Genomic DNA, 15368 nt, shown 5'->3' on the forward strand with positions numbered 1-15368 from the left:
GCCTCTACCTCCCAAGTGCTGGGATTAAAGGTGTGCACCACCACTGCCCGGCCCCCCTTGATTTTCAAGACAGGGTTTTACTTTGTAGCCCTAGTTGTCCTGGAACTCACAGAGTTTCCTTCACCTGCCTGCCCTTGAGGGCTGGGATTAGAGGTGTGCACCACCACCTCTTACCTCACATGCAGTTCTTCCTGGTACACACTGTGCGTTCACACGCTCCTGCAGCTCCTGGCCAGAGCTGACACCTGCACCTTTGATGTGTCAGGAGACTTGGCTCCAGCCACACAGATGTGACATCAGTGGCTCTGTCTCAGCTTTTGTTTTCTGTGCCTGTTGTAATTGAGTGTTGCTTCTCATACTTCATAGTCTAAGGTGGTGCAGGGATCTGTCTTAGACACTATCTTACTGGCTGCCGGACACACTGATGTGTTCTCCAAGCCCAGGTAGCTTCAGGACAGACTCATAGAGTGGCAGGCTCACTGTGACAGCTGCCTCCCTCTCCCTTTTCGTAGTCACCCTGTGAGGCTATTAAGGACATGTGACTGTGATACTCTTGAATACTCTGCTTCCAGGGCTAGGAAGTCATGGTCCTTGCACAGGCTTCAAGTTCAGCATCTCTAGTCTAGGAAGAAAGTGGTGAAGGTTGGTCTCGGTCTCGGTCTCATTGAGTACAGAGCTCACTGAGAATGGACGGGCACTTGGTGTGGGGATGAATGGGTGAATTAAGAGCAGACAAGGAGGGTGCTGGAAGGGTAGAAGCTTCCAGTGTTTTGAGGTTTTATCTTAGTGGGGTTAATGCTGGTACAGTTTCTCACAGTCGCCTAATTTGGAGAGTGACCGAGTATGTCAAAATCCATGTACATCGTGGCATGGCAACAGTCTCCAGCTTGTCTTACCAGCAAGTCTTGAGTGTTGGTAGCGTAGCCCAGGCTATCTGCAGAGCAGGCTACCTGGAGAGAGCACCTGTGGATAAATGCTGAGGACGTTTTCCTTGGGACAGTTCCTGGCTATCTTTACATCTTCAGCCATGTCCTCGATTCCTGAAGGATTTGTTCCTCTGAATTGTCAGATTGATGACTGACCTCCTCTTTTCCATTTCAAAGGCAAATCGGAGCGGTGCCGAGAAAAATTTCCTTACTAGATGACATTTCATCGCAATGTCCGATCGTTTGGGGCAAATAACCCAGGGCAAGGATGGGAAAAGCAAGTACTCGACTCTCAGCCTGTTTGACAAGTATAAAGGGAGGTCAGTAGGTGCCGTCAGATCCTCAGGTAAGGCCCAGTCGAAGGCCCCTCTTACGTTTGCTTCCTTCCCTTGTAAGATGGCCAGTCCTGGCCAGGCACTTGTGTCCCTAGTCAGTTTGGGCAGGCAGGTGGGGTGACATAGTGTTTGCATAGCTTTACCCCTCTTAGTTTCCTGGGTCTGACTTTGTGGAACGTAGTGGAACAAGTTTGTGTAGGAATTGCTGCCACTTACAAGGCCTTTCTGGGGGTTCTTGGAGCACAGCCAGGACCATGTCATGGTGTAGGGGTGGTCACTGTGGGCTGAGCTTCCTGGGCCTGGCTCCACCTTGGCTTGAGCTCCTCCAGCTGCCTCCTGCCAAGGTAGAATGTGCAGATCCCAGGAGTCGTTCTCTTTAGTCTGTGGGAGGAGCTGGCAGAGGCTGGAGTGACCACCAAGCACTTGTCTTTGCTTGGCTTTGTTTTTCTTCTTGGTCTGAGCAGTGGTATGTGTTTTGACCTCTCTCCTCCCATGAGGTGTGTGCTCTATCCCATGTACTTTCCTTGCAGTTATTCCTAGACATGGCTTACAGAGTCTCGGGAAAGTTGCCACAGCCCGGCGTATGCCACCGCCTGCAAACCTGCCAAGCCTGAAGTCTGAAAACAAAGGAAACGACCCCAACATCGTGATAGTTCCCAAGGACGGGACAGGATGGGCCAACAAGCAGGACCAGCAAGACCCAAAGAGGTGAGCCACAGGAGGGGGATGGCTGGGTGGGGAGCCACAGGAAGGGGGTCGTGAGGGGTGGGGCTGGGAAGTCAAGGCCCCCTCTGCTCTATGAGATGGAGGTGTGGCCTTGCAGAGAGTATAGATAGGCTTCTGTGACTCTGCACTCTGTGCTGCTTGCCTTTGTTTGGCTGGGCCTTTGAGCTGATTAGTGAATAGCATTTCTTTGGCTAACCATATTCTCCAAGGGAATGTGTACAGTGATGTAGACCTGTCCCAGAGAACCTCTAGGTTCGGGCAGGGGCCCTGTATGCTCTATGTTAGGAGAATGTAGCTTGGCAGTTACAGCCTTAAGAGACCTAAGTCCTGAGCCACATGTCTCTAGAGAGACAGCACAGCCGCCTCAGATGATGAGCCTTCTATGGTCTCCGCATCTCTGTGTGTATCAGAGGGGAAGCCACGTCCTGGGAGGGACTCCAGAGGAAGAAGCCTCCTGTTGGAGCTTGCTACTGGGTTAAAACAGTTTGTAGCCAGGAATAGTGGTTCACACCTTTAACCCCAGCACTCAGGAGGCAGAGACAATCATATCTGTCTAAGTTTGAGGCTAGCCCTAGTCTGCATAGTGAATTCCAGGCCAGCCAGCTACATGGTGAGACACTGTCTCAAACAAAACAAAACAAAAATATTGTGCAGTCAGTTTGTGAGAGGTGCTGTGGATTGGGGGGTATATCACAACTGTCGGAGTTGGTTGGCCCCACTTGCTTCCAGTCTGGTCATTTGCGGTTTGCTGGGACTTCTGAAGCTGAGGGTTCTGTCTTCAAGGAGAAATAGTCTTTCGCTCCAGGGTTGGCCCCCCAGGGCACTGTGGTGCACCCATGGGATAAAAGCCTGATGCAGAGGGTGCAGACATGTCAGCTGTTGTCATTGTCCATTTGAGTGGTACCCACAAGCTCTGTGGTAAGAAAGATGTGCTATAATTCAGTGGGAATGCTGGAGCCTCTGCTTCTAAAAGCTGCAGAGAGGAGGCCGCAGAGTGCCACCCCTCCTCTTTGGTCTCCCAGCAGTGGCAGGGGCAGTGCCAGACACCTGGTGAAGGCCTCCTGCTGAGGAGGGAGGGAGGAGGGGCAGTTGAGGAGGCTCCCCATTGCCCTGCCTGCTCTCCTGTGGGGACTTGGATCCTAGGTTTGGGGATAGAGAAGTGCCACTATCTGGAAGCTTCAGTTTGTCATTTTCGTGACTGGTGAGTGGGTGGGATTAGGTTAGTGTGTCAGTGGGGTTTGGCTGTCGGCTGAGTCCTTGGCGATGGCTGCTTCTCACCTAGTGGGCTGTCAAGTGCAAGGCTGTACTGCAGCAGAACAGAAGGCTCCATACAACCCTTCCCATTGTCCTCTCAGACAGTGGACACATGCTGCAGCCTGTGTGGAGGTAGTTGGTAATAGCTTGGTCTGACAGCTTCATCCCTGTGATTGTGTGACTGTGTTACTCCCAGAGACCTGTGCCTGTGTGCATCTAAACTGTTCGCTACAGTTCTGTCTGTAATGGGAAAGAAAGAGGAGCAGGAACTAATTAACTTATGTCTCATCCAACTGCAGCTAGTCATCATTAAAGGAAGCTTATATATATATATATATATAAAAGCTCTAATAGACTGGGAGAAGAGAGAGTGCAATCATATGCATGGGGCTATCTTGTGTTAAAAATATTCAATGAACATATGTATAGAGAAATCTCTGGGAATCAGAGCTTATGTATGGGGATGAGATGTCTGTTATTTATATTTATAAATTTATTTCTATTGGGTGCAAACATGCTGAGGCAAGATAGACATTTGTCAGTTGTCAAAGCATTTGCTCTGAGTAGGTGGAGAGGAGCTCTGCCCTCACAGCCGTGACTCAGTTTCCCCATTGTCAGATCTTCTATTGCTTCCTTCAAGCTCATATGACAACTGCCAGAAGTGCTCAGCAGACTGCCCCATGTCCTCAGCAGGGTCATGGAGTCAGCCTACAGTCTTGTCACTGTCACTGTCACAGGAAGATGCTCTTCTGTGTGGAGTCTGACCCCACTGTTCATCCTGCCCTTCTCTAGTTCCAGTGTGACGGTCTCTCAGCCGCCGGAGTCGCAGCCGCAGCCGGGTTTGCAGAAATCTGTCTCCAATTTGCAGAAACCGACACAGTCTATCAGTCAGGAGGTAGGTGCTGGGTTCCCGTCCTGACATCCCCAGGCAGTCCTGGTGCTGAGGACAGGTGGTACAGCTCGGTGCTTCCTAAAGTGCTCTGTGGACACCAGTCCTGAGAGCACAAGAGGTGTCAGAAGCTGCAGAAACACCCCACTGTCTGGTGTGTTCGAAAATACAACCAACTGGCTGTGATGTACCAACCCCTCCCTCCCTCCCTCCCTCCCTTCTTTCTTCCTTCTTTCCTTCCTTCTTCCTTCCTTTCTTTCTTTCTTCCTTTCTTTCTTTTCTTTTTTTGGACAAGGTCTTACTATGTGGACCAAGCTGACCTTAAGCTCACAGAGATCTGCTTGCTTTTGCTGGGATTAAAGACAAGTGCCACCATGCCTAACTCTTGCCAGCTTTCTTGACACCTTGATTCTGTGTTGTCCCCTGGGTACAAAGCTGTTGTCTGACATGACTGGAAGAGCATGTGTCTGAGAGCCTTTGGCTTCTCCAGGACACCACCCTCTGTAGCACTGAAAACCCTGTGTTCATCCCATGCCAGCTCCACCAGCCATAGTTCCCTGGGCCTGTGACATCATAGCATAGAGTTGACTTCCTGTTTCCCAGATTTAAAGCTAAGCAGGATTACAGTCCTGGTGTTTCAGGTTTAGCTGTGCAGAGCAGAGCTTGGCAGGCACACAAGTGCCCTGACCCTGGTTCTTGAACCTGGGTAGGGTCCTTGACAGCCACTGTAAGGAGGGCATGGGCTTTGCCAGTTTTGGCCATTGGAGGAAGGAGCCTGCCCCACATGGGTTATTTCATCTAGCAATTGACTCTTAGAGGCCCAGGGGTTTTCTCGATTACGTCAGGGAAAAGGAAGAGGGACACCCCATGTCTTGTGGAGTCATAGAGGGTCTTGATAGCCTACTGCCTTTGAGATAGAAATCACCAGCGGGATTGTCATTCCATTAGTGTCCTGGTAAGGACTGTCATCCTGAGGCTATAGACACAGGTGACAAGTGTGGGGAGAGAATGGTGGCAGCCCTGGTGACCCTCTGCTCACAAGATGTTGGGCATGTCCTGTGTAGTCCGTCAGGAGACATCTACAGGCTTGACACAGAAGCCAGCAAAAAAGCCCTTGTTGTGTGTGCTTAGGGCTAGGCAGCCATAGCAGACATTTTCTGCATGAGAAGCAAGTCTGGGCCCCATTTGGAATCTGACCAGACCCTTGCAGGGGCTTGGTGGGATTTTTGCTTGGTTCATGGGTCGCTGGCATTGTGAACTTTCATCAGAGGCTGCCTATAGGGCCAAGGCCGAGATAGGCAACTGTGGATGAGCAGAAGAGAAAGGCTGGAGTCAGGCAGGAAGGAGGACCAGCACTAGTTTCAGAATGGTTGTGCACATTAATTTTCCTGGGTGTGTTCCACACTCATCAGTGGCCCAAATTTGAGACATGTGCTGAAATCAGGGTTGGAGCTTTGTCTCTGGAGCGAGGCAGCACAACTCTGTGTGGGCACGGGACAACCTGGCAGTGTTTGCAGAGTTCTGCACGCGGGTGGGCGTGGGCAAAGCCGCCTCAGTGCTTGCTCATCAGCCGTGCTACTCTGGGCCCCAAGCTCCTGCCTGACTCTGGCTGGGCCTGCTATACTGAGAGCTCTGAAAGTGGCATGTGTCCTCTGCATGAGGCTTGAGTGTAAAACTCAACTGTCATCCCCACTTCTGTTTGTGGTGCTGGGGGTAGACCCCAAGCCTGAGCATGCCAGGCCAGTGCTGTGCCTCTGAGCCCTGCCACGGCTGAGTTCCACATTCTAAGGCACAGCAGGTTGGCTGAGCTGGCTCTTCTTGTTTCCTTCCTTTTCTTAGAACACAAATTCAGTGCCAGGTGGACCAAAGTCATGGGCACAGCTGAGTGGAAAGCCAGTCGGACACGAAGGTGGTAAGTGGGTGTGGATGGTTTGGATGGGGTGGGTGAGCAGGAGGGATCGGTCCTTTCCCTGACTAGTCCAGTTAAATGGGGGATCCTCAAAGCTGTGGAATCTTCCATAAAGGACTAGTGTTGGTGTTGTGGTATCCTTTGTGAGTGAAGTTGGCTGCCAATTCTGTGATGGTTGGCCTCGTTTGAGTTTAATATTGGTTACTGGAAGGGTTCTTCTATAGCTGGGCAGAGGAACCCCAACATGGGCCCTTGTGGTCCCTCAGGCAGCTGGGCTGCTTGGGTAATTACTGCCAGTGTCATGTTGCCACTAGCTGCTTCTCCCTCACTGCCCTGACACTAGCCATGGCTCCAGGCATGGGTCCTGAGGAAGCCCGTATGGGGATGCAGCAGCCATTGCAGACATTCGCCCAAAGCCTTTGGAGGATTGGGTGGGATTGGTTATTGTCAGTATCCCGACTGGCAGGAAGATCTGAAAAGATCAGTCCACTGTGGAGACAGAGGTGAAGGGCCAGCGTGCTGTAGGATGAAGTGTTCAGAGTATTTCCAGTGGCTCAGGTAAACTGTGACTAGGTAGCTGTGTGCTTTAGATGAGTTCTGGGCATGTGGCATAGTCCCTGTGGCCCTGGAGGTGAGGGCAACGTCAGCAGATAGGTGTCTGTTTGTTTGTTTGTTTGTTTTAAGGTTTATTTATTTTTATGGGTATGGATGTCTTGTCTGCATGTATATCTGTCTGCACACCAGAAGAAGTCATCTGAGCCTGAGAGACTACAGTTACAGATAGTTGTGACCCGCATGTGGTGCTGGGATTCAGGAATGCTGAAGGAGCAGACAGTGTTCTTAACTACTGACTCAACTCTCCAGCCCCCAGCAGGTGGATTTGAGAGCACCATAAATTCAGAAGGCTGCATGACGTCTTTGGAGTTTTCCACATTAGCTGGTGTACTTCTGTTCTGATGCACAGTGACACCCCAGCTCTGCAACCCTACCTGTGAGGGAGAGTGACGAGTTGCCTGGTGTAGCTCCTAGGTAGAATCTGATGTTGCTCTTTCTGTGGGGAGACAGCCCTGGCAGTCTGTTTTACTCTTGTCCTCTGCCCTGGGGGTACCTTCCCACTCCTGTGTGGCCCTGCAAGCCAGGGCTTTGCCACACTTGACTTCCGGTGGACATGGATGGCTGGCACAGAGGACATGTCTCTGTCCAGATCCATTGTGATGGAGAGGATGTTAGAACATTGTATCCAGCTTCTTCTGAGGCACTGGGCAGTCCCAGTGTACATGGCTTCCCTCTGGATAGGTGCCTCAGCCGCACACTATGTGAGCATTTGCTGGTGGAAGTGAGGTGATGGGCAGCAGGGAGGGCAGGCAACTGAGGTCCTCAGAAAGGCGGCTGGTAGAGCAGCGACTATGCTGTCAGCCGAGGTCTGGCCGTCTGTGTTCACCATAAAGGTTAAGTGTCTGTGTGTGTGTGTGTGTATGTGTGTGTGTGTGTGTGTGTGTGTGTGCGCGCATACTTCCATACTCATCTGGGAATTCCATGCTGCATGTAGGCATGTAGTATGTGTGCATATGTGCATGTGAAGATCAGAGGGTGGTTTTGTGTGTCTTCCCCTGTGAGTGACACACCTCATTTGTTTGAGACGAGTCTTCTGGCTTGAAGCTCACTGTCTTAAATTACTTTTCTGTTGCTGGGACAAAACACCATGACCAAAATCACCTTGGAAAGGAAAGGGTTTATTTTAGCTCACAGCCCATCTTGAACAGAAGTCTGTACAGGAACTCCAGGCTAGACTCTATCTGGAGGCAGAAACTGATGGAGAAGTCATAGAGGGATGCTACTTACTTACTGGCTTAAACCCCTGGCAAATCAGTTTACTTTTTTATATATGATCTGCCCAGGGATAGCACTGCCTCCAGTTGGCTGGATCCCATACACCAATCAGTAACCAAGAAAATGCCCCACAGATGTGCCTACAATCATCTTATGGAGGCATTTCATAATTAAGACTTCCTTTTCTGATTATAACTGTGCTGTGGTGCTTGGTGTGTGTGTGTGTGTGTGTGTGCGCATGCCCATATGTGTTTTGTTTTTTGTTGCTGTGATAAAAGGAAGGAAGGAAGCAAGGGTTTATTTAATTTACAATTCTAGTTTATGGTCTCTCATTATTGGGAAGTGAAGATGCCAGACACTGAAGCAGCCAACCACATCACAGTCAGAAAGCAGAGAGCAGTGAATGAAGGCACAAATGAATGCATTTATGCTAGTGTGCAGCTTGCTTTCCACCACCCTATGCCTAGGGAATGGTGCTGCCCACAGTGGGTGGGAGTTCCCACCCAATTAACATTATCAAAATTATCCCCCACAGACATTCCCATTAGCCAACACGAGCCAAATCTTTCTTCCCTGAGACTCCTTTCCCAGGTGACTCTAGAGCAGTGTTTCTCACCTTCCTAATGCCCTGGTTTTTTTTTAATACAGTTCCTCATGTGATCCAACCATAAAATTATTTTCATTGCTATTTTATAACAGATTTTGCTACTGTTATGAATTGTGATGTAAGTGTCTGATGTGACCCCTGTGGAGGGTTGTTCAGCTCTCAGAGCTTGAGAGCCTCTGTTCTAGAGTGTCGCCTTGGCACAGCTCAGACCAACTACCTACCTTTACTCAGTTTTGCCTGTAGAGGGTAAGTTCGCCTGATGCCATCACTTGGCAGGCTGCTCTCACCTAGCCTTTTCACTGACTGTGGGAGCAATCAGGCTCCACTGATGCCACTGCTGCAGTGACTGGACTGTTTTCCTGTGCACACTGGTTTCAGTCAGCAGGTGTCTATGTATTGTACTGAAAACCTAGGGGTGTGGCTTGGTCCTACCAGGAGCAGATTGGCTATAACAGAACAGTGGGTGGTCCCTCCGTTCAGTCATACAGTACTACTCAGCATGGGCTGTATAGCTGAGAGAGGACTAGTCCTTAAAAGGCCATTCAGGAAGTGATGGGATCTTTCTGTCAGGAGTGAAGTTAAAATGTTAAAATAGGGCTGTTCCTTCTAAGGGGCTTGTAGTTGAGCAGTGAGTGACAGCTGAAGAAAGAAATGGTCTTGGGGTTACACCAGGACCACACTTGGCTTTGTAGGACTGGAGAAGGTTAAGAGGTGAGCCTCAGAACTTAGGCCACAGTCTTGTGGGGTATCTGGTGCTGCCCCTCATGAAGCAGTCTTACCACCCTGAGCAGGCACAAGTACCAGGTGACATCCTGTCCCCTCATCCTGTGTGGGCACCTGCCAGTTCCTGGGGACAGCTAAGGGGGTCATTATCACTGCCTGGTAGTGCGGATGCCCACCTGCAGCCATGCCAGGCCACATGGGGCTAGGAAAGCAATGGGACTGTCTCACTTACTCCCTGTGTCTTCTCTGCCTCTCCTACAGGTTTAAGGGGCTCAAGCCGACTGTTATCCTTCTCTCCCGAGGAATTTCCGACGCTGAAAGCAGCTGGAGGGCAGGACAAGGCTGGCAAAGAAAAGGGCGCCTTAGATCTGTCGTATGGGCCAGGACCAAGCCTCCGCCCTCAGAGTGAGTGGAAGGCAGCTCTGTCCTCAGGTCCTCGCTGGGCACCAGACCCCTTTCTTTTTATCCTTCCAGGTGTTCCCCAGATGCTTGGGCCTGGGTATCAGCATGGTAGCAGGTAGCTGCTTGACATGTTTGTCCTGTCCTGACTGCCTCTGGCCTGTTTCTCACTTCTGGCTCTCATCCATCTCCCTGAGTCAGGTCTTGCCACTTGTCCATTTATCATCTGTTACTCCACCAAGCTGGGTTTTGCTTCATGGATACATATAGTGCAGCTAACTCGATCAAGTCCCTGGTTCCATAGCCTGTTCCCATGCCCCTCCACATGCTGACTGTCACTCCAGGAGTGTGTCACAGTCTGGCTTCCACCTTTCCACAGCCACATCAGAATTGACCAGGTGAATCTGCAGCAGCCAGCACTGCTACGCCCTCTGGTGCCAGGGGTTGGGGCAGGCCTGCCGTCCGTGCTTTGCCAGCAGGCTTTCAGTGTGGGTTCTTGTGTCTAAGAGCTGGATTTTCTGCCTGGCCTGACCAAGGAAGCTGAACGATCTCCTTGTTCAGCTCTTGAATTCAAGGGTCTTTTTTGTCCGCCCATATTGTTCGGTCCCAAGGCCTCTCCTATTGATGATACTACTGATGGCAAGTCAGAGGCACTGTCCTGAAGCCAAGTGACCACCATGCCACTCTGGCAGAACAGTAACTTTGCTGAGTGTGCAGAGTGCTGGAGGGATGGTCAGTGTTAAGGGACCTGCTGTAACTGGGTTACCCCATTGGGCTAATGCTTGGAAACAGAAGCAGCTTCCAGACAGCTCCCTCTCCTGAGAAGGTGGGAAGCAGATGGCCTAAGGGCTGATCATGGCTTCCCAGGATGGCAGCTGGGCGGGAGCAGCCTGGCTGGCTGGCCCTCATGCTGGCTGTCTTGTTTCTAGGTGCTCTTTCAGCTCCTAACCAGAAGTGGGTGCAGAGGTGTCTGGATTCCTTCCTGTCTGGCCCAACAGTCCTGTTGGATGCAGTGGGGCCACATGAGTTACCTGCAGTAACAGTTTAGAGAAACACTGAGAACTATGTACACTGAGGAAGTGGGCACGCTCACACCACTGATGTTTGTCTTCTTTTGCAATTGATTTATAAATTAGTCTTAGTGTGCATAAGGAAAGTCAGTCTGGCTAAGCATGGTGGCTCTTGCCTTTAATCTCAGCACTTAGGAGACAGAGGCAGATGGATCTCTATGAGTTTAAGGCCAGCCTGGTCTACAGAGAGAGAACTCTAAGCCAGCCAGGAGTAAAGAGTGAGATCATCTCAAAAAAGAAAAACCAGACTGTGTGGGTCTGTGAGTGGGCTCGAGAAGCACAAACTTGCAGGAATAGATAGCTGTTAGGCTTTTAACTTTCTCAGATATTTATTTTGTGTGTGTTTGTTGGGTAGGGGACCACACACACTGGAGCATGCATGTGGAGGTCAGAGGACAGCTTGTGGGAGTTAGTTCTTCCCTTTTGCCACAGCAGTTGTGGGGATTGAACTCAGGTCATCAGCTTGGCAGCAGCCTACAAAATCACATCACCAGCTCGACCCTCAGGTTTTTACCTGTGAACTGAGTATGTGCTCTGTGTATGCCACATGTGGTCACAGGGTACCAACGTTTCAAACAGAGGCTCATTGGGAGAGTGGTTTAAATGTGAGCCCATGTGGAGAGTCACATTAGCCTTGATGCCTGGGGTAGTGCTGGCTGAAAGAGTGAGCCAGGCTGTCCTTATGTCCCCATGTTCTGCCCTCTGGGTGGTCTCAGCCACAGGGAGCCAGTTCTCTTTCCTCTTGTGTCTCTCTGAAGCGGAACTCATTTCTCAGGCATATATCCAACACCCGTTAAGAAATTCTAGCTTCCTGCTCCCCACTTGCCCTGACAACAGTTGGGTTTCTTTTCTGTTTTCACTGTGATTTTGGAGTGTTTTTTTTTTTTTAAAGAATGGTAGTGTCCGTTGCCCCCAGAACCTTACAGCTCTCCCTCCCCTTCCCTCTCCTCTTATGTTCCCTTCCACTTTACAGATGTGACAAGCTGGAGGGAGGGCGGTGGGCGGAACATCATTTCTGCCACATCTCTGAGCGCCTCCCCAACAGAGCTGGGCAGCAGGAACGCCAGCGGGGCAGATGGAGCCCCCTCCTCGGCATGCACCAGCGATTCTAAGGACCCCTCTCTCCGCCCGGCTCAGCCCAGCCGCAAAGGGGCCTCACAGTTCATGGGACATGTTTATCAGCCACCCACATACCATGACATGCTTCCAGCTTTTGTAAGTCTTCAGAGTATCCTGTCTTTTTAACTCATCCTGTTTGCCACTTAGCCTGAGCTCTGTCAGGACAACAGACAGAGACAGCTGTGGCCGCAGCAGACTCCCGCTCCCTCTGGCCTTTCCTGGCCTCTGGCTTCTGCCCCTGTTGTTTGGATGCCACTGTAGCTTTGGTTCTTTAGAAAAGGGGAAGGCAGTTGTTCTCAGCCTCATTGGACCCAAGGCAGATTGGGGCACTATGATTCATTATAAAGCTCTCCACTCTTTCCTGTTCCCCTGATCTCCTCCCCCATTTCCACTTTCCAAAATGAATTCTCATTTAAAATGTATTTGGAACCATTGGTACAAAATCTCACTCATTGATTCTGTATTTCAGATGTGTTCACCACAGTCGTCCGAGAACCAGAGCACAGTGGAACGAAGCTCCTTCCCCCTTCCTCAGCTCCGCCTGGAACCCCGTGTTCCTTTCAGACAGTTCCAGATGAATGACCAAGATGGGTAAGACTGTGACCCTGTGGCCATGTGTGTCAGTGTATGACGGCTCATGCGTGAGCGCTTTGTACTTTGGTGATGTGGGGTGGGTGGCAGGGCTTGGACCAGTGCAGGAGCTTGGCAGGACTGTGGTGGGGCTGGCAATGAGCATGTGGCACTGTAGATGGAACCAAACTGTAGCTAGAATGTTTGTCATTGTTCACTGCATGTTTCTTCTAAGAGGAAGTAGCTCAGATAGTCACTCAAACACCAGACTGTGCAGGGTGGAACTTGTTTTTGGAAAGTGACTGTTTCTGCGTGTAGGTTGACACGAGCCCACCATTTTTTGTCTGTCTCACCAGGAAAGAAAGGCCAGGCGTGACACGGCCAGTGCGCCCATTGAGGCAGCTGGTGGAGAGGGCACCACGGCCCACCATCATCAATGCAGAAAATCTGAAGGGCCTGGATGATCTAGACACCGATGCAGATGATGGCTGGGCAGGTGAGTGGTCAAAGGGACAGCACCTCTTATATGCAGCCGGGCCATAGGGCTCTCCCTGAATGACTGGCATCTTCTTTCAGTGTGTGCTTTTAATTGTAAAGCTGTGGGAGATTGTGATACTCTTTTTAAATTAACTTTCTGGAATTACAGGCATTTACCAATATGCCTGGCTCAGATTAAGCCCACACATGTGCTAGACTGTGCGCTTACCCAGATCCAAAGAGCTCCCCTTCCTAGAAATTCTTTTCTTCCATTACATTTATTTATTTATTTGTGGTATATGAGTATATGCATATGGGCTTGCATGCCCATGTCCCAGCACACATGTGGTCAGAAGATGTCTTTTTTTTTGTTTGTTTGTTTGTTTGTTTTTTCAAGACAGGGTTTCTCTGTATAGCCCTGGCTGTCCTGGAACTCACTGTAGACCAGGCTGGCCTCGAACTCAGAAATCCACCTGTCTCTGCCTCCCAAGTGCTGGGATTAAATTAGGCAGTCAGAGGCTGTCTTATGGGAGTTGATTCTCTTTCCAATATGTGTGTCCTGGGGGTCCAACTCAGGTCATCAGCCTTAGGGGCAGGCACTTTACCTTCTGAGTTACCTTATTGGGCTACACCCTAATCCTGATTTTGAGGCAGGATCTTTATATGTAACCAGACTGGCCTTGACCTTTGTGTCTTGCTTCAGCCTTCTAAGCACTAGGATTGCAGGTAAGAGGTACCCACGTGTACCTCTTTGGTTTTCTTTTGGATTTTCCAGACAAGATTTCTCTGTTTATCCCTGGTTGTCCTGGAACTCAAATTATAGTCCAGGCTGGTCTTGAACTCACAGAGCTCTACCTGCCTCTGCCTCCTGAGTGCTGGGATCAAAGGCCTGTGCCACCACTGCCCGGCTTGTCAGCATTCTTATATGTCTCTGTAGTTTCTATTGCTCTTTTGACATTGGTATACTGTGCTTTGTGTATCTGTTTAGAAGTGTCATTAAAAGGATCTTAGGGCTCTAGAGAGAAGGCTCGATTCAGAGCACTGCTACTGTATGGGAGCTCAGAATCATCCCTAATTCAAAGGAGCCAGCACTTCTTCTGGCCTCTACAGATGGGCAAAATACTCATGCACATTAAAAAACCAAAACTAAAAATCAAATCACAAACAAAAAACCTAGCCCAATATGCTGGAGCACACCTTTAATCCCAGCACTCAAGAGGCAGAGGTAGGCAGATTTCTGTGAGTTTGAGGCCAGCCTGGTGTACATGTGAGATCCTGTCTCAGTAAAACAAAATAAAAATCAAAACACCAGAAGCAAAAATAGGGGTCCAGCTAGACCTCTGGCTAGAGAGATAATGCTTTGGTTTAGAAGACCAAAAGTCTTCTGCTGCTCTGGCAGAAGACCTGGTTTTAATTCCCAGCACTCGTGGCAGGTAGCTCACAGTTAACCAGGAGCTCCAGTTCCTAGGGATCTGATGCTCACTACCCCCTTGGACTCCTGCATCCATGTGCTACAGATAAATTCATGCAGGTACACACACATACATAATAAATAATTAAAAAGAGAGAAATGAGAATTATTTTGTAAGCTGGAGAGGTGGCTCAGTGGTTAGGAGCATGTCCTGTTGCAGAAGACTCACCTGGGACTCCACCTCCAGGTGATCTGATGCCCTCTTTTGGCTCACATGGGCACCGATACACATGTGACATAAACTCACAAAGATACTTGCATACACATGAGTAAAAAATAAAACACAATTTGCTAAATCGCCTTTTGCCTCCCTTGGTGGTAGTGATGTTCCCTGGTGTCCGACGGTCCTGTTGCCTCTGCTGTTGGCCCACACATCATTTCCACTTACTAAGACTTTCTCTTGAGTTAGTTTGGCACCTTTGCCAAACATCAATCGACCGTGTAAATCCTTGCCTATTTCTAGATGATGTTATTTCCATGGACCTGTTTGTTCAGCTGTGCAGATTAAAGTCTATCTTAAACTCAGAGTTTGAGCTTTCCACCTTGGGTCTTTCATTCCTCAAGTTCTTTGAGGACTTGTGCAAATGTGTACTCAATCCTGGCAGTATTCATAGAGAGGCTGCTTCTAGGTCAGGGTTAGCTGCTCAGTTTTGACTTTTTTTTTTTTTTTTTTTTTTGGTTTTCGAGACAGAGTTTCTCTGCGTAGCCCTGGCTGTCCTGGAACTCACTCTGTAGACCAGGCTGGTCTCAAACTCAGAAATCCACCTTCTTCTGCCTCCCAAGTGCTGGGATTAAAGGCGTGCACCACCACTGCCCAACAGTTTTGACTCTTGAGTTCCAGGATTCTGGTGAATCTCTTGCTAGATCTTCTCTCTTCTCATCCATGTTGTGTAGTTGTCAATGGAGAGTATCTTTTTTTACTCTAAAGATTCATTTAATTTTAAGTGTATGTCTGTGTGTGGCTATATACACAGGAGTGCAGATGCCCTCTGAGACCAGAAGGGGGTGCTAGATCCCTTGAAGCTATGGTCACATTTCCTGGACTACAAACTTGAGTTCTCTG

The 15368-nt window shown here is 49.7% G+C and overlaps 1 protein-coding gene across 6 annotated transcripts in view; it reads left to right on the forward strand.

The window, feature by feature from the left end:
- Positions 1 to 15368, forward strand: part of Prrc2b (proline rich coiled-coil 2B) — an 83899-nt gene that overhangs the window by 29209 nt on the left and 39322 nt on the right. For all 6 annotated transcript variants that reach the window (XM_031369781.1, XM_031369780.1, XM_031369777.1 and 3 more), the window contains exons 2-9: positions 1104 to 1272; positions 1792 to 1969; positions 4034 to 4136; positions 5970 to 6042; positions 9461 to 9604; positions 11642 to 11883; positions 12257 to 12378; positions 12714 to 12853. In XM_031369781.1, coding sequence (XP_031225641.1) covers positions 1158 to 1272; positions 1792 to 1969; positions 4034 to 4136; positions 5970 to 6042; positions 9461 to 9604; positions 11642 to 11883; positions 12257 to 12378; positions 12714 to 12853 — 1117 coding nt within the window. In that variant the 5' untranslated portion in view covers positions 1104 to 1157. The remainder of the gene's footprint in view (positions 1 to 1103; positions 1273 to 1791; positions 1970 to 4033; positions 4137 to 5969; positions 6043 to 9460; positions 9605 to 11641; positions 11884 to 12256; positions 12379 to 12713; positions 12854 to 15368) is intronic.

Source organism: Mastomys coucha, unplaced genomic scaffold, assembly GCF_008632895.1.
Source record: "Mastomys coucha isolate ucsf_1 unplaced genomic scaffold, UCSF_Mcou_1 pScaffold15, whole genome shotgun sequence".
Taxonomy (NCBI): Eukaryota; Metazoa; Chordata; class Mammalia; order Rodentia; family Muridae; genus Mastomys; species Mastomys coucha.